General features: G+C 56.5%; 1 protein-coding gene across 1 annotated transcript in view; it reads right to left on the bottom strand.

Annotated features, from left to right (window-relative positions):
• Positions 1 to 22,887, bottom strand: part of vps13c (vacuolar protein sorting 13 homolog C) — a 359,723-nt gene that overhangs the window by 307,302 nt on the left and 29,534 nt on the right. The window contains exons 19-25 of the mRNA XM_079245724.1: positions 21,739 to 21,881; positions 21,352 to 21,544; positions 21,162 to 21,276; positions 18,265 to 18,401; positions 17,292 to 17,421; positions 17,092 to 17,209; positions 16,889 to 17,021 (exon numbers count right to left, since the gene is read on the bottom strand). Of these exons, the coding sequence (XP_079101850.1) occupies positions 16,889 to 17,021; positions 17,092 to 17,209; positions 17,292 to 17,421; positions 18,265 to 18,401; positions 21,162 to 21,276; positions 21,352 to 21,544; positions 21,739 to 21,881 (969 nt within the window). The remainder of the gene's footprint in view (positions 1 to 16,888; positions 17,022 to 17,091; positions 17,210 to 17,291; positions 17,422 to 18,264; positions 18,402 to 21,161; positions 21,277 to 21,351; positions 21,545 to 21,738; positions 21,882 to 22,887) is intronic.

Below are 22,887 nucleotides of genomic sequence, written 5' to 3'. Positions count from 1 at the left end.
CAGGGTTTGGTGTCTGGAAAAGGGTTTGGTGCCTGGACCAGGGTTCGGTGTGTGGACCAGGTTCGGTGTCCGAACCAGGGTTCGGTGCCTGGACCAGATTTGGTGTATGGACCAGGGTTTGGTGTGTGGACCAGGGTTTGGTGTCTGTATCAGGGTTTGGTGCCTGTGTCGGGGTTTCGTGTCTGGACCAGGGTTCGGTGCCTGGACCAGGGTTTAGTGAATGGACCAGGGCTCGGTGCCTCGAACAGATTTGGTGTATGGACCAAGGTTTGGTGTCTTGACCAGGGTTTGGTGTGTGGACCAGGGTTTGGTGTGTGGACCAGGGTTTGGTGTCTGGAAAAGGGTTTGGTGCCTGGACCAGGGCTCGGTGCCTGTACCAGATTTGGTGTATGGACCAGGGTTTGGTGTCTGTATCAGGGTTTGGTGCCTGTGTCGGGGTTTCGTGTCTGGACCAGGGTTTGCTGTATGGACCACGGCTCGGTGCCTGGACCGGATTTGGTGTATGGACCAAGGTTTGGTGTCTTGACCAGGGTTTGTTGTGTGGACCAGGGTTTGGTGTATGGACCAGAGTTCGGTGCCTGGACCAGGGTTCGGTGCCTGGACCAGGGTTCGGTGACTGGACCAGGGTTTGGTGTGTGGACCAGGGTTTGGTGTCTGGAAAAGGGTTTGGTGCCTGGACCAGGGTTCGGTGTGTGGACCAGGGTTCGGTGTGTGGACCAGGGTTTGGTGCCTGGACCAGGGTTTAGTGAACGGACCAGGGCTCGGTGCCTGGACCAGATTTGGTGTATGGACCAAGGTTTGGTGTCTGGAAAAGCGTTTGGTGTCTGGACCAGGGTTCGGTGCCTGGACTAGGGTTCGGTGCATGGACCAGGGTTCGGTGCATGGACCAGGGTTTGGTGTATGGACCAAGTTCGGTGTCCGAACCAGGGTTCGGTGCCTGGACCAGGGTTTAGTGAATGGACCAAGGCTCGGTGCCTGTACCAGATTTGGTGTATGGACCAGGGTTTGGTGTCTGTATCAGGGTTTGGTGTATGGACCAGGTTCGGTTTCCGAACCAGGGTTCGGTGCCTGGACCAGGGTTTAGTGAATGGACCAGGGCTTGGTGTGTGGACCAGGGTTTGGTGTATGGACCAGGGTTTGTTGAATGGACCAGGGCTCGGTGCCTCGACCAGATTTGGTGTATGGACCAAGGTTTGGTGTCTGTATCAGGGTTTGGTGCCTGTTTAGGGTTTGGCGTCTGGACCAGGGTTTGCTGTATGGACCAGGGTTTGGTGTATGGACCAGAGTTCGGTGCCTGGACCAGGGTTGGGTGCATGGACCAGGGTTTGGTGCCTGGACCAGGGTTCGGTGTCCGAACCAGGGTTCGGTGCCTGGACCAGGGTTTAGTGAATGGACCAGGGCTTGGTGCCTGGACCAGGGTTTGGTGTATGGACCAGGATTTGGTGTCTGGACCAGGGTTTGGTGTCTGGACCAGGGTTCGGTGCCTGGACCAGGGTTCGGTGCATGGACCAGGGTTCGGTGTCTGGACCAAGTTCGGTGTCCGAACCAGGGTTCGGTGCCTGGACCAGGGCTCGGTGCCTGTACCAGATTTGGTGTATGGACCAGGGTTTGGTGTCTGTATCAGGGTTTGGTGCCTGTTTCGGGGTTTCGTGTCTGGACCAGGGTTTGGTGTGTGGACCAGGGTTTGGTGTCTGGAAAAGGGTTCGGTCCCTGGACCAGGGTTCGGTGTGTGGACCAGGTTCGGTGTCCGAACCAGGGTTCGGTGCCTGGACCAGGGTTTAGTGAATGGACCAGGGCTCGGTGCCTCGACCAGATTTGGTGTATGGACCAAGGTTTGGTTTCTGTATCAGGGTTTGGTGCCTGTTTGGGGTTTGGCGTCTGGACCAGGGTTTGCTGTATGGACCAGGGTTTGGTGTATGGACCAGAGTTCGGTGCCTGGACCAGGGTTGGGTGCATGGACCAGGGTTTGGTGCCTGGACCAGGGTTCGGTGTCCGAACCAGGGTTCGGTGCCTGGACCAGGGTTTACTGAATGGACCAGGGCTTGGTGCCTGGACCAGGGTTTGGTGTATGGACCAGGATTTGGTGTCTGGACCAGGGTTTGGTGTCTGGACCAGGGTTTGGTGTCTGGACCAGGGTTCGGTGCCTGGACCAGGGTTCGGTGCATGGACCAGGGTTCGGTGTCTGGACCAAGTTCGGTGTCCGAACCAGGGTTCGGTGCCTGGACCAGGGTTTAGTGAATGGACCAGGGCTCGGTGCCTCGACCAGATTTGGTGTATGGACCAAGGTTTGGTGTCTTGACCAGGGTTTGGTGTGTGGACCAGGGTTTGGTGTGTGGACCAGGGTTTGGTGTCTGGAAAAGGGTTTGGTGCCTGGACCAGGGCTCGGTGCCTGTACCAGATTTGGTGTATGGACCAGGGTTTGGTGTCTGTATCAGGGTTTGGTGCCTGTGTCGGGGTTTCGTGTCTGGACCAGGGTTTGCTGTATGGACCACGGCTCGGTGCCTGGACCGGATTTGGTGTATGGACCAAGGTTTGGTGTCTTGACCAGGGTTTGGTGTGTGGACCAAGGTTTGGTGTGTGGACCAGGGTTTGTTGTGTGGACCAGGGTTTGGTGTATGGACCAGAGTTCGGTGCCTGGACCAGGGTTCGGTGCCTGGACCAGGGTTCGGTGACTGGACCAGGGTTCGGTGCCTGGACCAGGGTTCGGTGACTGGACCAGGGTTTGGTGTGTGGACCAGGGTTTGGTGTCTGGAAAAGGGTTTGGTGCCTGGACCAGGGTTCGGTGTGTGGACCAGGGTTCGGTGTGTGGACCAGGGTTTGGTGTGTGGACCAGGGTTTGGTGCCTGGACTAGGGTTTAGTGAACGGACCAGGGCTCGGTGCCTGGACCAGATTTGGTGTATGGACCAAGGTTTGGTGTCTGGAAAAGCGTTTGGTGTCTGGACCAGGGTTCGGTGCCAGGACCAGGGTTCGGTGCATGGACCAGGGTTCGGTGCATGGACCAGGGTTTGGTGTATGGACCAAGTTCGGTGTCCGGACCAAGTTCGGTGTCCGAACCAGGGTTCGGTGCCTGGACCAGGGTTTAGTGAATGGACCAAGGCTCGGTGCCTGTACCAGATTTGGTGTATGGACCAGGGTTTGGTGTCTGTATCAGGGTTTGGTGTCTGGACCAGGGTTTAGTGAATGGACCAGGGCTTGGTGTGTGGACCAGGGTTTGGTGTATGGACCAGGGTTTGTTGAATGGACCAGGGCTCGGTGCCTCGACCAGATTTGGTGTATGGACCAAGGTTTGGTGTCTGTATCAGGGTTTGGTGCCTGTTTAGGGTTTGGCGTCTGGACCAGGGTTTGCTGTATGGACCAGGGTTTGGTGTATGGACCAGAGTTCGGTGCCTGGACCAGGGTTGGGTGCATGGACCAGGGTTTGGTGCCTGGACCAGGGTTCGGTGTCCGAACCAGGGTTCGGTGCCTGGACCAGGGTTTAGTGAATGGACCAGGGCTTGGTGCCTGGACCAGGGTTTGGTGTATGGACCAGGATTTGGTGTCTGGACCAGGGTTTGGTGTCTGGACCAGGGTTTGGTGTCTGGACCAGGGTTCGGTGCCTGGACCAGGGTTCGGTGCATGGACCAGGGTTCGGTGTCTGGACCAAGTTCGGTGTCCGAACCAGGGTTCGGTGCCTGGACCAGGGTTTAGTGAATGGACCAGGGCTCGGTGCCTGTACCAGATTTGGTGTATGGACCGGGGTTTGGTGTCTGTATCAGGGTTTGGTGCCTGTTTCGGGGTTTCGTGTCTGGACCAGGGTTTGGTGTGTGGACCAGGGTTTGGTGTCTGGAAAAGGGTTCGGTGCCTGGACCAGGGTTCGGTGTGTGGACCAGGTTCGGTGTCCGAACCAGGGTTCGGTGCCTGGACCAGGGTTTAGTGAATGGACCAGGGCTCGGTGCCTCGACCAGATTTGGTGTATGGACCAAGGTTTGGTGTCTGTATCAGGGTTTGGTGCCTGTTTGGGGTTTGGCGTCTGGACCAGGGTTTGCTGTATGGACCAGGGTTTGGTGTATGGACCAGAGTTCGGTGCCTGGACCAGGGCTGGGTGCATGGACCAGGGTTTGGTGCCTGGACCAGGGTTCGGTGTCCGAACCAGGGTTCGGTGCCTGGACCAGGGTTTAGTGAATGGACCAGGGCTTGGTGCCTGGACCAGGGTTTGGTGTATGGACCAGGATTTGGTGTCTGGACCAGGGTTTGGTGTCTGGACCAGGGTTTGGTGTCTGGACCAGGGTTTGGTGTCTGGACCAGGGTTCGGTGCCTGGACCAGGGTTCGGTGCATGGACCAGGGTTCGGTGTCTGGACCAAGTTCGGTGTCCGAACCAGGGTTCGGTGCCTGGACCAGGGTTTAGTGAATGGACCAAGGCTCGGTGCCTGTACCAGATTTGGTGTATGGACCAGGGTTTGGTGTCTGTATCAGGGTTTGGTGCCTGTTTCGGGGTTTCGTGTCTGGACCAGGGTTTGGTGTGTGGACCAGGGTTTGGTGTCTGGAAAAGGGTTCGGTGCCTGGACCAGGGTTCGGTGTGTGGACCAGGTTCGGTGTCCGAACCAGGGTTCGGTGCCTGGACCAGGGTTTAGTGAATGGACCAGGGCTCGGTGCCTCGACCAGATTTGGTGTATGGACCAAGGTTTGGTGTCTTGACCAGGGTTTGGTGTGTGGACCAGGGTTTGGTGTGTGGACCAGGGTTTGGTGTCTGGAAAAGGGTTTGGTGCCTGGACCAGGGTTCGGTGTCCGAACCAGGGTTCGGTGCCTGGACCAGGGTTTAGTGAATGGACCAGGGCTTGGTGCCTGGACCAGGGTTTGGTGTATGGACCAGGATTTGGTGTCTGGACCAGGGTTTGGTGTCTGGACCAGGGTTTGGTGTCTGGACCAGGGTTCGGTGCCTGGACCAGGGTTCGGTGCATGGACCAGGGTTCGGTGTCTGGACCAAGTTCGGTGTCCGAACCAGGGTTCGGTGCCTGGACCAGGGTTTAGTGAATGGACCAGGGCTCGGTGCCTGTACCAGATTTGGTGTATGGACCGGGGTTTGGTGTCTGTATCAGGGTTTGGTGCCTGTTTCGGGGTTTCGTGTCTGGACCAGGGTTTGGTGTGTGGACCAGGGTTTGGTGTCTGGAAAAGGGTTCGGTGCCTGGACCAGGGTTCGGTGTGTGGACCAGGTTCGGTGTCCGAACCAGGGTTCGGTGCCTGGACCAGGGTTTAGTGAATGGACCAGGGCTCGGTGCCTCGACCAGATTTGGTGTATGGACCAAGGTTTGGTGTCTGTATCAGGGTTTGGTGCCTGTTTGGGGTTTGGCGTCTGGACCAGGGTTTGCTGTATGGACCAGGGTTTGGTGTATGGACCAGAGTTCGGTGCCTGGACCAGGGCTGGGTGCATGGACCAGGGTTTGGTGCCTGGACCAGGGTTCGGTGTCCGAACCAGGGTTCGGTGCCTGGACCAGGGTTTAGTGAATGGACCAGGGCTTGGTGCCTGGACCAGGGTTTGGTGTATGGACCAGGATTTGGTGTCTGGACCAGGGTTTGGTGTCTGGACCAGGGTTTGGTGTCTGGACCAGGGTTTGGTGTCTGGACCAGGGTTCGGTGCCTGGACCAGGGTTCGGTGCATGGACCAGGGTTCGGTGTCTGGACCAAGTTCGGTGTCCGAACCAGGGTTCGGTGCCTGGACCAGGGTTTAGTGAATGGACCAAGGCTCGGTGCCTGTACCAGATTTGGTGTATGGACCAGGGTTTGGTGTCTGTATCAGGGTTTGGTGCCTGTTTCGGGGTTTCGTGTCTGGACCAGGGTTTGGTGTGTGGACCAGGGTTTGGTGTCTGGAAAAGGGTTCGGTGCCTGGACCAGGGTTCGGTGTGTGGACCAGGTTCGGTGTCCGAACCAGGGTTCGGTGCCTGGACCAGGGTTTAGTGAATGGACCAGGGCTCGGTGCCTCGACCAGATTTGGTGTATGGACCAAGGTTTGGTGTCTTGACCAGGGTTTGGTGTGTGGACCAGGGTTTGGTGTGTGGACCAGGGTTTGGTGTCTGGAAAAGGGTTTGGTGCCTGGACCAGGGCTCGGTGCCTGTACCAGATTTGGTGTATGGACCAGGGTTTGGTGTCTGTATCAGGGTTTGGTGCCTGTGTTGGGGTTTCGTGTCTGGACCAGGGTTTGCTGTATGGACCACGGCTCGGTGCCTGGACCGGATTTGGTGTATGGACCAAGGTTTGGTGTCTTGACCAGGGTTTGGTGTGTGGACCAAGGTTTGGTGTGTGGACCAGGGTTTGGTGTGTGGACCAGGGTTCGGTGTGTGGACCAGGGTTTGGTGTGTGGACCAGGGTTTGGTGCCTGGACCAGGGTTTAGTGAACGGACCAGGGCTCGGTGCCTGGACCAGATTTGGTGTATGGACCAAGGTTTGGTGTCTGGAAAAGCGTTTGGTGTCTGGACCAGGGTTCGGTGCCTGGACCAGGGCTCGGTGCATGGACCAGGGTTCGGTGCATGGACCAGGGTTTGGTGTCTGTATCAGGGTTTGGTGCCTGCTTCGGGGTTTGGCGTCTGGACCAGGGTTTGCTGTATGGACCAGGGTTTGGTGTATGGACCAGAGTTCGGTGCCTGGACCAGGGTTGGGTGCATGGACCAGGGTTTGGTGCCTGGACCAGGGTTCGGTGTCTGGACCAGGTTCGGTGCCTGGACCAGGGTTCGGTGCCTGGACCAGGGTTTAGTGAATGGACCAGGGCTTGGTGCCTGGACCAGGGTTTGGTGTCTGGACCAGGGTTTGGTGTCTGGACCAGGGTTTGGTGTCTGGACCAGGGTTTGGTGTCTGGACCAGGGTTCGGTGCCTGGACCAGGGTTCGGTGCATGGACCAGGGTTCGGTGTCTGGACCAAGTTCGGTGTCCGAACCAGGGTTTGGTGCCTGGACCAGGGTTTAGTGAATGGACCAGGGTTCGGTGTCTGGACCAGGTTCGGTGTCCGAACCAGGGTTCGGTGCCTGGACCAGGGTTTAGTGAATGGACCAGGTTCGGTGTCCGAACCAGGGTTCGGTGCCTGGACCAGGGTTTAGTGAATGGACCAGGGCTCGGTGCCTGGACCAGATTTGGTGTATGGACCAAAGTTTGGTGTCTGTATCAGGGTTTGGTGCCTGTTTCGGGGTTTGGTGTCTGGACCAGGGTTTGCTGTAAGGACCAGGGTTCGGTGTCTGGACCAGGTTCGGTGCCTGGACCAGGGTTCGGTGCCTGGACCAGGGTTTAGTGAATGGACCAGGGCTTGGTGCCTGGACCAGGGTTTGGTGTCTGGACCAGGGTTTGGTGTCTGGACCAGGGTTTGGTGTCTGGACCAGGGTTTGGTGTCTGGACCAGGGTTCGGTGCCTGGACCAGGGTTCGGTGCATGGACCAGGGTTCGGTGTCTGGACCAAGTTCGGTGTCCGAACCAGGGTTTGGTGCCTGGACCAGGGTTTAGTGAATGGACCAGGGTTCGGTGTCTGGACCAGGTTCGGTGTCCGAACCAGGGTTCGGTGCCTGGACCAGGGTTTAGTGAATGGACCAGGTTCGGTGTCCGAACCAGGGTTCGGTGCCTGGACCAGGGTTTAGTGAATGGACCAGGGCTCGGTGCCTGGACCAGATTTGGTGTATGGACCAAAGTTTGGTGTCTGTATCAGGGTTTGGTGCCTGTTTCGGGGTTTGGTGTCTGGACCAGGGTTTGCTGTAAGGACCAGGGTTTGGTGTATGGACCAGGGTTCGCTGCCTGGACCAGGGTTGGGTGCATGGACCAGGGTTTGGTGCCTGGACCAGGGTTCGGTATCTGGACCAGGGTTCGGTGCCTGGACCAGGGTTCGGTGCCTGGACCAGGGTTTAGTGAATGGACCAGGGCTTGGTGCCTGGACCAGGGTTTGGTGTATGGACCAGGATTTGGTGTCTGGACCAGGGTTTGGTGTCTGGACCAGGGTTTGGTGTCTGGACCAGGGTTCGGTGCCTGGACCAGGGTTCGGTGCATGGACCAGGGTTCGGTGTCTGGACCAAGTTCGGTGTCCGAACCAGGGTTTGGTGCCTGGACCAGGGTTTAGTGAATGGACCAGGGTTCGGTGTCTGGACCAGGTTCGGTGTCCGAACCAGGGTTCGGTGCCTGGACCAGGGTTTAGTGAATGGACCAGGTTCGGTGTCCGAACCAGGGTTCGGTGCCTGGACCAGGGTTTAGTGAATGGACCAGGGCTCGGTGCCTGGACCAGATTTGGTGTATGGACCAAAGTTTGGTGTCTGTATCAGGGTTTGGTGCCTGTTTCGGGGTTTGGTGTCTGGACCAGGGTTTGCTGTAAGGACCAGGGTTTGGTGTATGGACCAGGGTTCGCTGCCTGGACCAGGGTTGGGTGCATGGACCAGGGTTTGGTGCCTGGACCAGGGTTCGGTGCCTGGACCAGGGTTCGGTGCCTGGACCAGGGTTCGGTGTCTGAACCAGGGTTCGGTGCCTGGACCAGGGTTTAGTGAATGGACCAGGGCTCGGTGCCTGGACCAGGGTTTGGTGTGTGGACCAGGGTTTGGTGTGTGGACCAGGGTTTGGTGTCTTGACCAGGGTTTGGTGTGTGGACCAGGGTTTGGTGTCTGTATCAGGGTTTGGTGTGTGGACCAGGGTTTGGTGTCTTGACCAGAGTTTGGTGTGTGGACCAGGGTTTGGTGTCTGTATCAGGGTTTGGTGCCTGTGTCGGGGTTTCGTGTCTGGACCAGGGTTTGCTGTATGGACCACGGCTCGGTGCCTGGACCGGATTTGGTGTATGGACCAAGGTTTGGTGTCTTGACCAGGGTTTGGTGTGTGGACCAAGGTTTGGTGTGTGGACCAGGGTTTGGTGTGTGGACCAGGGTTTGGTGTGTGGACCAGGGTTTGGTGTATGGACCAGAGTTCGGTGCCTGGACCAGGGTTCGGTGACTGGACCAGGGTTTGGTGTGTGGACCAGGGTTTGGTGTCTGGAAAAGGGTTTGGTGCCTGGACCAGGGTTCGGTGTGTGGACCAGGGTTTGGTGTGTGGACCAGGGTTTGGTGCCTGGACCAGGGTTTAGTGAACGGACCAGGGCTCGGTGCCTGGACCAGATTTGGTGTATGGACCAAGGTTTGGTGTCTGGAAAAGCGTTTGGTGTCTGGACCAGGGTTCGGTGCCTGGACCAGGGTTCGGTGCATGGACCAGATTTGGTGTATGGACCAGGGTTTGGTGTCTGTATCAGGGTTTGGTGCCTGTGTCGGGGTTTCGTGTCTGGACCAGGGTTTGCTGTATGGACCACGGCTCGGTGCCTGGACCGGATTTGGTGTATGGACCAAGATTTGGTGTCTTGACCAGGGTTTGGTGTGTGGACCAAGGTTTGGTGTGTGGACCAGGGTTTGTTGTGTGGACCAGGGTTTGGTGTATGGACCAGAGTTCGGTGCCTGGACCAGGGTTCGGTGCCTGGACCAGGGTTCGGTGACTGGACCAGGGTTTGGTGTGTGGACCAGGGTTTGGTTTCTGGAAAAGGGTTTGGTGCCTGGACCAGGGTTCGGTGTGTGGACCAGGGTTTGGTGTATGGAAAAGGGTTTGGTGCCTGGACCAGGGCTCGGTGCCTGTACCAGATTTGGTGTATGGACCAGGGTTTGGTGTCTGTATCAGGGTTTGGTACCTGTGTTGGGGTTTCGTGTCTGGACCAGGGTTTGCTGTATGGACCACGGCTCGGTGCCTGGACCGGATTTGGTGTATGGACCAGGGTTTGGTGTCTTGACCAGGGTTTGGTGTGTGGACCAAGGTTTGGTGTGTGGACCAGGGTTTGGTGTGTGGACCAGGGTTCGGTGTGTGGACCAGGGTTTGGTGTGTGGACCAGGGTTTGGTGCCTGGACCAGGGTTTAGTGAACGGACCAGGGCTCGGTGCCTGGACCAGATTTGGTGTATGGACCAAGGTTTGGTGTCTGGAAAAGCGTTTGGTGTCTGGACCAGGGTTCGGTGCCTGGACCAGGGCTCGGTGCATGGACCAGGGTTCGGTGCATGGACCAGGGTTTGGTGTATGGACCAAGTTCGGTGTCCGAACCAGGGCTCGGTGCCTCGACCAGATTTGGTGTATGGACCAAGGTTTGGTGTCTGTATCAGGGTTTGGTGCCTGCTTCGGGGTTTGGCGTCTGGACCAGGGTTTGCTGTATGGACCAGGGTTTGGTGTATGGACCAGAGTTCGGTGCCTGGACCAGGGTTGGGTGCATGGACCAGGGTTTGGTGCCTGGACCAGGGTTCGGTGTCTGGACCAGGTTCGGTGCCTGGACCAGGGTTCGGTGCCTGGACCAGGGTTTAGTGAATGGACCAGGGCTTGGTGCCTGGACCAGGGTTTGGTGTATGGACCAGGATTTGGTGTCTGGACCAGGGTTTGGTGTCTGGACCAGGGTTTGGTGTCTGGACCAGGGTTTGGTGTCTGGACCAGGGTTCGGTGCCTGGACCAGGGTTCGGTGCATGGACCAGGGTTCGGTGTCTGGACCAAGTTCGGTGTCCGAACCAGGGTTTGGTGCCTGGACCAGGGTTTAGTGAATGGACCAGGTTCGGTGTCCGAACCAGGGTTCGGTGCCTGGACCAGGGTTTAGTGAATGGACCAGGGCTCGGTGCCTGGACCAGATTTGGTGTATGGACCAAAGTTCGGTGTCTGTATCAGGGTTTGGTGCCTGTTTCGGGGTTTGGTGTCTGGACCAGGGTTTGCTGTAAGGACCAGGGTTTGGTGTATGGACCAGGGTTCGCTGCCTGGACCAGGGTTGGGTGCATGGACCAGGGTTTGGTGCCTGGACCAGGGTTCGGTATCTGGACCAGGTTCGGTGCCTGGACCAGGGTTCGGTGCCTGGACCAGGGTTTAGTGAATGGACCAGGGCTTGGTGCCTGGACCAGGGTTTAGTGAACGGACCAGGGCTCGGTGCCTGGACCAGATTTGGTGTATGGACCAAGGTTTGGTGTCTGGAAAAGCGTTTGGTGTCTGGACCAGGGTTCGGTGCCTGGACCAGGGCTCGGTGCATGGACCAGGGTTCGGTGCATGGACCAGGGTTTGGTGTATGGACCAAGTTCGGTGTCCGAACCAGGGCTCGGTGCCTCGACCAGATTTGGTGTATGGACCAAGGTTTGGTGTCTGTATCAGGGTTTGGTGCCTGCTTCGGGGTTTGGCGTCTGGACCAGGGTTTGCTGTATGGACCAGGGTTTGGTGTATGGACCAGAGTTCGGTGCCTGGACCAGGGTTGGGTGCATGGACCAGGGTTTGGTGCCTGGACCAGGGTTCGGTGTCTGGACCAGGTTCGGTGCCTGGACCAGGGTTCGGTGCCTGGACCAGGGTTTAGTGAATGGACCAGGGCTTGGTGCCTGGACCAGGGTTTGGTGTATGGACCAGGATTTGGTGTCTGGACCAGGGTTTGGTGTCTGGACCAGGGTTTGGTGTCTGGACCAGGGTTCGGTGCCTGGACCAGGGTTCGGTGCATGGACCAGGGTTCGGTGTCTGGACCAAGTTCGGTGTCCGAACCAGGGTTTGGTGCCTGGACCAGGGTTTAGTGAATGGACCAGGGTTCGGTGTCTGGACCAGGTTCGGTGTCCGAACCAGGGTTCGGTGCCTGGACCAGGGTTTAGTGAATGGACCAGGTTCGGTGTCCGAACCAGGGTTCGGTGCCTGGACCAGGGTTTAGTGAATGGACCAGGGCTCGGTGCCTGGACCAGATTTGGTGTATGGACCAAAGTTTGGTGTCTGTATCAGGGTTTGGTGTCTGGACCAGGGTTTGCTGTAAGGACCAGGGTTTGGTGTATGGACCAGGGTTCGCTGCCTGGACCAGGGTTGGGTGCATGGACCAGGGTTTGGTGCCTGGACCAGGGTTCGGTGTCTGGACCAGGTTCGGTGCCTGGACCAGGGTTCGGTGCCTGGACCAGGGTTTAGTGAATGGACCAGGGCTTGGTGCCTGGACCAGGGTTTGGCGTATGGACCAGGATTTGGTGTCTGGACCAGGGTTTGGTGTCTGGACCAGGGTTTGGTGTCTGGACCAGGGTTCGGTGCATGGACCAGGGTTCGGTGTCTGGACCAAGTTCGGTGTCCGAACCAGGGTTTGGTGCCTGGACCAGGGTTTAGTGAATGGACCAGGGTTCGGTGTCTGGACCAGGTTCGGTGTCCGAACCAGGGTTCGGTGCCTGGACCAGGGTTTAGTGAATGGACCAGGTTCGGTGTCCGAACCAGGGTTCGGTGCCTGGACCAGGGTTTAGTGAATGGACCAGGGCTCGGTGCCTGGACCAGATTTGGTGTATGGACCAAAGTTTGGTGTCTGTATCGGGGTTTGGTGCCTGTTTCGGGGTTTGGTGTCTGGACCAGGGTTTGCTGTAAGGACCAGGGTTTGGTGTATGGACCAGGGTTCGCTGCCTGGACCAGGGTTGGGTGCATGGACCAGGGTTTGGTGCCTGGACCAGGGTTCGGTGCCTGGACCAGGGTTCGGTGCCTGGACCAGGGTTCGGTGTCTGAACCAGGGTTCGGTGCCTGGACCAGGGTTTAGTGAATGGACCAGGGCTCGGTGCCTGGACCAGGGTTTGGTGTGTGGACCAGGGTTTGGTGTGTGGACCAGGGTTTGGTGTCTTGACCAGGGTTTGGTGTGTGGACCAGGGTTTGGTGTCTTGACCAGGGTTTGGTGTGTGGACCAGGGTTTGGTGTCTTGACCAGGGTTTGGTGTGTGGACCAGGGTTTGGTGTCTGTATCGGGGTTTGGTGCTTGTGTCGGGGTTTCGTGTCTGGACCAGGGTTTGCTGTATGCACCACGGCTCGGTGCCTGGACCGGATTTGGTGTATGGACCAAGGTTTGGTGTCTTGACCAGGGTTTGGTGTGTGGACCAAGGTTTGGTGTGTGGACCAGGGTTTGGTGTGTGGACCAGGGTTTGGTGTGTGGACCAGGGTTTGGTGTATGGACCAGAGTTCGGTGCCTGGACCAGGGTTCGGTGACTGGACCAGGGTTTGGTGCCTGGACCAGGGTTTGGTGTGTGGACCAGGGTTTGGTGTCTGGAAAAGGGTTTGGTGCCTGGACCAGGGTTCGGTGTGTGGACCAGGGTTTGGTGTGTGGACCAGGGTTTGGTGCCTGGACCAGGGTTTTGTGAACGGACCAGGGCTCGGTGCCTGGACCAGATTTGGTGTATGGACCAAGGTTTGGTGTCTGGAAAAGCGTTTGGTGTCTGGACCAGGGTTCGGTGCCTGGACCAGGGTTCGGTGCATGGACCAGGGTTCGGTGCATGGACCAGGGTTTGGTGTATGGACCAAGTTCGGTGTCCGAACCAGGGCTCGGTGCCTCGACCAGATTTGGTGTATGGACCAGGGTTTGGTGTCTGTATCAGGGTTTGGTGCCTGTTTCGGGGTGTGGCGTCTGGACCAGGGTTTGCTGTATGGACCAGGGTTTGGTGTATGGACCAGAGTTCGGTGTCTGGACCAGGTTCGGTGTCCGAACCAGGGTTCGGTGCCTGGACCAGGGTTTAGTGAATGGACCAGGGCTTGGTGCCTGGACCAGGGTTTGGTGTATGGACCAGGATTTGGTGTCTGGACCAGGGTTTGGTGTCTGGACCAGGGTTTGGTGTCTGGACCAGGGTTCGGTGCCTGGACCAGGGTTCGGTGCATGGACCAGGGTTCGGTGTCTGGACCAAGTTCGGTGTCCGAACCAGGGTTCGGTGCCTGGACCAGGGTTTAGTGAATGGACCAGGGCTCGGTGCCTGTACCAGATTTGGTGTCTGGACCAGGGTTTGGTGTCTGTATCAGGGTTTGGTGCCTGTTTCGGGGTTTCGTGTCTGGACCAGGGTTTGCTGTATGGACCACGGCTCGGTGCCTGGACCGGATTTTGTGTATGGACCAAGGTTTGGTGTCTTGACCAGGGTTTGGTGTGTGGACCAGGGTTTGGTGTGTGGACCAGGGTTTGGTGTGTGGACCAGGGTTTGGTGTGTGGACCAGGGTTTGGTGTCTGGAAAAGGGTTTGGTGCCTGGACCAGGGTTCGGTGACTGGACCAGGGTTTGGTGCCTGGACCAGGGTTTGGTGTGTGGACCAGGGTTTGGTGTCTGGAAAAGGGTTTGGTGCCTGGACCAGGGTTCGGTGTGTGGACCAGGGTTTGGTGTGTGGACCAGGGTTTGGTGCCTGGACCAGGGTTTAGTGAACGGACCAGGGCTCGGTGCCTGGACCAGATTTGGTGTATGGACCAAGGTTTGGTGTCTGGAAAAGCGTTTGGTGTCTGGACCAGGGTTCGGTGCCTGGACCAGGGTTCGGTGCATGGACCAGGGTTCGGTGCATGGACCAGGGTTTGGTGTATGGACCAAGTTCGGTGTCCGAACCAGGGCTCGGTGCCTCGACCAGATTTGGTGTATGGACCAGGGTTTGGTGTCTGTATCAGGGTTTGGTGCCTGTTTCGGGGTGTGGCGTCTGGACCAGGGTTTGCTGTATGGACCAGGGTTTGGTGTATGGACCAGAGTTCGGTGTCTGGACCAGGTTCGGTGTCCGAACCAGGGTTCGGTGCCTGGACCAGGGTTTAGTGAATGGACCAGGGCTTGGTGCCTGGACCAGGGTTTGGTGTCTGGACCAGGATTTGGTGTCTGGACCAGGGTTTGGTGTCTGGACCAGGGTTTGGTGTCTGGACCAGGGTTCGGTGCCTGGACCAGGGTTCGGTGCATGGACCAGGGTTCGGTGTCTGGACCAAGTTCGGTGTCCGAACCAGGGTTCGGTGCCTGGACCAGGGTTTAGTGAATGGACCAGGGCTCGGTGCCTGTACCAGATTTGGTGTATGGACCAAGGTTTGGTGTCTGTATCAGGGTTTGGTGCCTGTTTCGGGGTTTGGCGTCTGGACCAGGGTTTGCTGTATGGACCAGGGTTTGGTGTATGGACCAAGGTTTGGTGTCTGTATCAGGGTTTGGTGCCTGTTTCGGGGTTTGGCGTCTGGACCAGGGTTTGCTGTATGGACCAGGGTTTGGTGTCTGGACCAGGGTTTGGTGTCTGGACCAGGGTTTGGTGCCTGGACCAGGGTTTGGTGTCTGGACCAGGGCTTGGTGTGTGGACCAGGGTTTGGTGTATGGACCAGGGTTCGGTGTCTGGACCAGGGTTTGGTGTCTGGACCAGGTTCGGTGTCCGAACCAGGGTTCGGTGCCTGGACCAGGGTTTAGTGAATGGACCAGGGCTCGGTGCCTGTACCAGATTTGGTGTATGGACCAGGCTTTGGTGTCTGTATCAGGGTTTGGTGCCTGTTTCGGGGTTTCGTGTCTGGACCAGGGTCTGCTGTATGGACCAGGGTTTGGTGTATGGACCAGGGTTCGGTGCCTGGACCAGGGTTTGGTGTCTGGACCAGGGTTTGGTGTCTGGACCAGGGTTTGGTGTCTGGACCAGGTTCGGTGTCCGAACCAGGGTTTAGTGAATGGACCAGGGCTTGGTGTCTGGACCAGGGTTTGCTGTATGGACCAGGGTTTGGTGTATGGACCAGCTTCGGTGTATGGACCAGGGTGTGGTGCCTGGACCAGGGTTTGGTGTATGGACCAGGGTTCGGTGCCTGGACCAGAGCTCGGTGCCTGGACCAGGGTTTGGTGCCTGGACCAGGGTTCAGTGCCTGGACCAGGGCTTGGTGTGTGGACCAGGGTTTGGTGCCTGGACAAGGGTTTGGTGTAAGGACCAGGGTTCGGTTCCTGGACCAGGATTTGGTGCCTGGTTTAGGGTTTGGAGTCTGGGCCAGGGTTCGATGCCTGGATCAGGTTTGGTGTCCGGACCAGGGTTTGGTGCCTGGACCAGGGTTTGATGAATGGACCAGGGCGTGGTGCCTGGACGAGGTTCAGTGTCTGGACCAGGGTTCGGTGCCTGGACCAGGTTCGGTGTATGGACCAGGTTCGGTGCGTGGACCAGGGTTTGGTGCCTGGACCAGGGTTCGGTGTGTGGACCAGGGTTTGGTGCCTGGACCAGGGTTTGGTGCCTGGACCAGGTTCGGTCTATGGACCAGGTTCGGTGCGTGGACCAGGGTTTGGTGTTTGGACCAGGGTTTGGTGAATGGACCAGGGTTCGGTGCCTTGACCAGGTTCAGTATCTGGACCAGGGTTCGGTGCCTGGACCAGGTTTCGGTACCTGGATCAGGGTTTGGTGCCTGGACCAGGGTTCGGTGCCTGGACCAGGTTCAGAGTCTGGTCCAGGGTTTGGTGTATGGACCAGGGTTTGGTGCCTGGACCAGATTCGGTGTATGGACCAAGGTTTGGTGTCTGTATCAGGGTTTGGTGCCTGTTTCGGGGTTTGGTGTCTGGACCAGGGTTTAGTGCCTGGACCAGGGTTTGGTGTGTGGACCAGGGTTTGGTGCCTGGACCAGGGTTTGGTGCCTGGACCAGGTTCGGTCTATGGACCAGGTTCGGTGTGTGGACCAGGGTTTGTTGTTTGGACCAGGGTTTGGTGCCTGGACCAGGGTTTGGTGTATGGACCAGGTTCGGTGCGTGGACCAGGTTTCGGTACTTGGATCAGGGTTTGGTGCCTGGACCAGGGTTCGGTGCCTGGACCAGGTTCAGAGTCTGGTCCAGGGTTTGGTGTATGGACCAGGTTCGGTGCGTGGACCAGGTTTCGGTACTTGGATCAGGGTTTGGTGCCTGGACCAGGGTTCGGTGTATGGACCAGGGTTTGGTGCCTTGACCAGGGTTTGGTGTGTGGACCAGGGTTTGGTGTGTGGACCAGGGTTTGGTGCCTGGACCAGAGTTTGGTGTGTGGACCAGGGTTTGGTGCCTGGACCAGGGTTTGGTGTGTGGACCAGGGTTTGGTGCCTGGACCAGGGTTTGGTGTGTGGACCGGGGTTCGGTGCCTGGACCAGAGCTCGGTGCCTGGACCAGGGTTCGTTGCCAGGACCAGGGTCATGTGTGTGGACCAGGTTCGGTGCCTGGACCAGGTTCGGTGTGATAGGCGTACCTTTCCGGACGGAGTCGGCGGGGCGGAGTCCATTGTAGGCAGAGGAATGCTGTCCAACAGCTCCAGAACATTCTGGATTTTCTGGTCGGAGATTTTAACATGCAGCAGTGGAAGTTCACCTGACACCTTGAACCTGATCAATCAATCAATTAGTAATTTGATCATGATGGTAAAACAGGCAGCAGTCAGCTGATGGGTCCCACCTTGGCATCCTGGCATCCTTCTCCACCATACTCTTGGCCAGGTGAAGGGTGAAGTCCAGGGGTTGGAGGATGTGCTGAACGGACGCAGCCTGCAGCCGAGCGGACTCCCAGGCCTCACCTGGAACAAAACAACAGTTTACATGTTGGGTCTGCACCAGCCAGATGATGATGATGATGATGATGATGATGATGATGTTCACCTGACTTGCTGTACAAAACCTGGACGCTCCTCAGCTCCACGTTGTACCTCTCGTAGGCTCGGTCCATGATCTCTTCCAGGGACGAAAAAGACGAAGATGAAGCGATGGCGCTCTGCTCGACACTGTGCAGCTGCAGACACAAAACTACCTTCAACTCCACGTGGTCTGATCCAGGTCAATCTGACCTCATTTGGTCCAGTCTGGTCTGACCCAGTGATCAATTCAGATCTAACCTGATCAGGTCTGATCCGGACCAGTCTGATTTGGTTTGATCCGGTTTGAACTGGTCAGACCTAATCGGACTGACATGCTGGCCTGGACTCTGGAGGAACAGCATCATATCTGGGCTGAGGTGACAGATTTGGAGACTCAGTCCCCAAGAAACCACTTGAACGTCAACATGGGGACACAACTCTGCCCCAGATCCTTTGGACCAAAACCCCCTCCAGATCTATGATGCTTACTTGCCTACAGAACCAAAGCGCTGCTGCTGAACATCTCCAACTTTTCCCGGAACAATAAACACGTTAAATACTTTCAAAGTTTGTTTTTATGTTCTTGGTACACAAACCTCAAAGGAACGAAACAGAACAAACGTGTCTGATATTATTGCTGAGCAAAACGTCTTGGTTAAACAAAGATCCAACCTCTGTGGACCCGGTTCATGGCACCAGACTGCCTGAAGAGGACAAAAAGCAACCGGGTAGGATATGAGCACAGCTGCAGGCACACATCTCAACACAGAACAGGTGGTCATGCAGCTGGAAGAAGACGGGAAGGTAGACGTCCTTCCACACGTACAAGAGAGTCGATCTGCTTCTACCTGAAGGCCGGAGACAGACCTGGTCCCAGGTCAACGAGCCAGCGTACCCAGACCAGCGTACCCAGACCAGTGTACCCAGACCAGCGTACCCAGACCAGCGTACCCAGACCAGTGTACCCAGAAACACACCACTGTCTGAAGCAAACCCACCTGGAATCTGCCAAAGTCCACGATGAGGAGCTCAGATGTGTTGCTGTAGAAACCCGACTTTGGTATCAGCAGGTAAGATGGTTTCAGGTCTATCACCAGGTCCAGGACCTTTCTGGTCTCAATGATGTGAGACAAACCTGTGGAGAAGAAAACCCATTATCTGACCAAAAGTCCAGATGGTCCTGAGATCACTTTCTCAGGGTTGTGACAGAGTCATAACCCTGAAACAGGGCCGCAGAGTCCGCCTGGGAGTCCGCCTGGGCCGCAGAGTCCGCCTGGGAGTCCGCCTGGGCCGCAGAGTCCGCCTGGGAGTCCGCCTGGGCCGCAGAGTCCGCCTGGGAGTCCGCCTGGGAGTCCGCCTGGGAGTCCGCCTGGGAGTCCGCCTGGGCCGCAGAGTCCGCCTGGGAGTCCGCCTGGGCAACATGGTCTACATGGTTCAGTTCACTGGACGGTGAAAACATCTCTTGCAGTGCGTGTTTGGGGGGGGTATGCATGTATATGTGTGAGGGGAGTGCGTGTTGGGGGGGGTATGCATGTATATGTGTGTGTGGTTTGGTGGTGGGGGGGTGGTGTCCTGTACCCGGGGGCGCAGCTGGTGCGCTGGGGTGCGACCTGGCTGCCGCTGGGTGGCGGTCTGGGGATCCTGGTCCTCCGTCGGTGTGGGCTGTACCCTCTGCCTGCGGGGGTGGGGGGCTGCTCACGGGCTCTTGGGGCCCTGGGGCCTGCGCTCTGTCTGCCCTAGGTGGCCGGTGCCCGGCGGGATCGGCCCTTGCCGGCCTGGGCCTGCTGGGGCCTGTTCCCCCTGACTGCGGGGGACTCTGGTTGGGCACCTCCTTCGCCACCTCCTGGGCAGATGCATGGCTGGCTCTGGAGTGGGGGGGTTGGGATCTGTACCTGGGGGTGACTGTCGGTTACCCGGGTCTCTGGGTTCTCCTGGCCTTCCTCTAGCTGTAGGCGGGCGGGGTCACATTGGCATGATCACTCTTCTCTAAACACGTTCCACTCTGAATGTTCTGCATGAATGTTCTGCATGTGTCACAGTCACTGAGTCATCCAGCAAGTTTATTCACTAACAGCAGGAAGCTCTCTTTCTGTCTTTTTGACTTAACTTGCTAGTTTCTGGTCCTCATGATTGTCAATGGTTTTGTTCTCCACGAATCTAGAGTTGGCTTGTGTGGGTGTATATGTTTATGTGTGTGGGTGGGTATGTGTGTGTACTTATGTGTATGTGTATGTATGTATGTATGTGTATGGATATGTATATATGTATGCATATGTGTGAGTGTATGTGTATGTGTGTGTATGTGTATGTGTATATGTATGTGTATGTATGTGAGTATGTATATGTGTATATATGTATATATATATATATATATGTGTGTGTATGTATGTGTATATGTATGTATGTATATCTATCTTTATGTATGCATGTATGTGTACATGTGTGTGTATGCATGTGTATGTATGTGTATATGTATGTATGTATGTATATATGTATATATATATAATGTATGTGCGAGTGTATATACATATATATGTAGGTGGGTATGTATGTCCGGTCCCTGTACGACAGGTGTCAGAGCTTGGTCCACATTGCCGGTAGTAAGTCGGATTCGTTTCCGGTGAGGGTTGGACTCCACCAAGGCTGCCCTTTATCACCGATTCTGTTCATAACTTATATGGACAGAATTTCTAGGCGCAGCCAAGGTGTTGAGGGGATCCGACTTGGTGGCCTCAGGATTGGGTCCCTGCTTTTTGCAGATGACGTGGTCCTGTTGGCTTCATCTGATCGTGATCTCCAGCTCTCGCTTGAGCGATTCGCGGCCGAGTGTGAAGCGGCTGGGATGAGAATCAGCACCTCAAAATCTGAGACCATGGTCCTCAGCCGGAATAGGGTGGATTGCCCTCTCCGGGTCGGGAGTCAGGTCCTGCCTCAAGTGGAGGAGTTTAAATATCTCGGGGTCTTGTTCATGAGTGAGGGAAGGATGGAGCGTGAGATCGACAGACGGATCGGTGCGGCGTCTGCAGTAATGTGGACTCTGCGCCGGTCTGTCATGGTGAAGAAGGAGCTGAGCCAGAAGGCGAAGCTCTCGATTTACCAGTCGATCTACGTTCCTACCCTCACCTATGGTCATGAGCTGTGGGTCGTGACCGAAAGAACGAGATCTCGTATACAGGCGGCTGAAATGAGTTTCCTCCGCAGGGTGGCCGGGCTCTCCCTTAGAGATAGGGTGAGGAGCTCGGTCATCCGGGAGGAGATCAGAGTAGAGCCGCTGCTCCTCCGCATCGAGAGGAACCAGTTGAGGTGGCTCGGGCATCTGGTCAGGATGCCTCCTGGACCTCCCTGGTGAGGTGTTCCAGCCACGTCCCTCTGGGAGGAGACCCCGGGGAAGACCCAGGACACGCTGGAGGGATTATATCTCTCGGCTGGCCTGGGAACGCCTCGGGATCCCCCCGCAGAGTTGGTAAATGTAGCTGGGGAGAGGGAAGTCTGGGCTTCCCTGCTTAGGCTGCTGCCCCCGCGGCCCGACCCCGGATAAGCGGCAGAAGATGGATGGATGGATGGGTATGTATGTGCATATACATGTATGCATTGATCTCTTTCTTTTGTTTTTTTTTGTTCTCTTTTCTGTTCTCTTTCTGCCCCTTTCCTGTCCTTTCCGGTCGGGTCCAGCAGCATAAACTCTGTAATACAAGCTATTATCCAAAACAAATTGAAAAATAAAATAAGAATCAAGAAATACAAGGGGATCATTACATCTACAAAAGTTCCCCTTGGCAAAATAAATTTGCTCAGCAGAACACAGCATCCAGAACATCAGTCTGCTTGCTTAAATGCTGGACAAGACAAAAAAAAAAAAAAAAAAAAAAAAAGAAAACATCTCTTGCAAACTCACCTGAAGCAGTTTTCTCTTTGATCTCCTCCAGTTTTGACAGCGTGGCCGAGGTCAAGACCTCCAGGTCCACACCTTTCCCGGTCTTAAAGAAGTCCACCACACTGTTGACTGTCACCTGGATGAGGAAGGGAACGGATGGAGGTCAGAATGGGTACAACTTGTTGATGAGGTGGGAATGGACGCATCTTACCGCGTCATAGATGAGCTCCACGGGCTGAGAGCGAACTCGGAGCAGCTGGTCTGCACTGGTTTCCTCGGGGTTCGTTTCAAAGACCACACTCAGCAGAGACGATGAGGAATCTCCTACCGAGGCGATAAGCGAGGGCACCGCGCCCTGCTGCTGCAGCCCGGTGACGTACCAATGCTCCAACGCCGCCTCCACCCTGCAGGACCACCACAGGTCAGACAGAATACACCAAGTCCTGATCTGACAGGAAGCTCCTCTTACAGCCACATATGCTGCCAGAACCAGAACTTCAAAATGAGGTTCTGGTTCTGCTGTCAGGACCAATACTTCACAAGGTGTTTGATCTGAGCTGGTTTTATTTAGGACTGGATCAGAAGAACCAACGCTCACCTGATAGCCTGGGCTCCGGGTCTCTGACAGATTTTGGTGCTCAGGTTGATCATCTGGACCTTCAGCATCTCTGGAACATTGTGCTGCTCTCTGACCGTCACAGAAGTCTTCAGCAAGTGGAAGGTGACGACCACGGCAACGTACTGGAACAGGAAAACATCACCATCAGAGACCTGCACCAGCTGGACCAGTTACAGACTGTTACCTTCTAACCTGGACCAGCTGGACCAGTTACAGTCTGTTACCTTCTAACCTGGACCAGCTGGACCAGTTACAGTCTGTTACCTTCTAACCCGGACCAGCTGGACCAGTTACAGACTGTTACCTTCTAACCTGGACCAGCTGGACCAGTTACAGTCTGTTACCTTCTAACCTGGACCAGCTGGACCAGTTACAGACTGTTACCTTCTAACCTGGACCAGCTGGACCAGTTACAGACTGTTACCTTCTAACCTGGACCAGCTGGACCAGTTACAGACTGTTACCTTCTAACCCGGACCAGCTGGACCAGTTACAGACTGTTACCTTCTAACCTGGACCAGCTGGACCAGTTACAGACTGTTACCTTCTAACCTGGACCAGCTGGACCAGTTACAGTCTGTTACCTTCTAACCTGGACCAGCTGGACCAGTTACAGACTGTTACCTTCTAACCCGGACCAGCTGGACCAGTTACAGACTGTTACCTTCTAACCTGGACCAGCTGGACCAGTTACAGACTGTTACCTTCTAACCTGGACCAGCTGGACCAGTTACAGACTGTTACCTTCTAACCCGGACCAGCTGGACCAGTTACAGACTGTTACCTTCTAACCCGGACCAGCTGGACCAGTTACAGACTGTTACCTTCTAACCCGGACCAGCTGGACCAGTTACAGTCTGTTACCTTCTAACCCGGACCAGCTGGACCAGTTACAGACTGTTACCTTCTAACCTGGACCAGCTGGACCAGTTACAGTCTGTTACCTTCTAACCTGGACCAGCTGGACCAGTTACAGTCTGTTACCTTCTAACCTGGACCAGCTGGACCAGTTACAGACTGTTACCTTCTAACCTGGACCAGCAGGACCAGTTACAGTCTGTTACCTTCTAACCTGGACCAGCTGGACCAGTTACAGACTGTTACCTTCTAACCTGGACCAGCTGGACC

Source organism: Telmatherina bonti (genome assembly GCF_933228915.1).
Source record: "Telmatherina bonti genome assembly, chromosome: 1".
Classification (NCBI taxonomy): Eukaryota; Metazoa; Chordata; class Actinopteri; order Atheriniformes; family Telmatherinidae; genus Telmatherina; species Telmatherina bonti.
The sequence above is the reverse complement of the archived record's forward strand: the minus strand, read 5'-3'. Positions and strand labels throughout refer to the sequence as shown.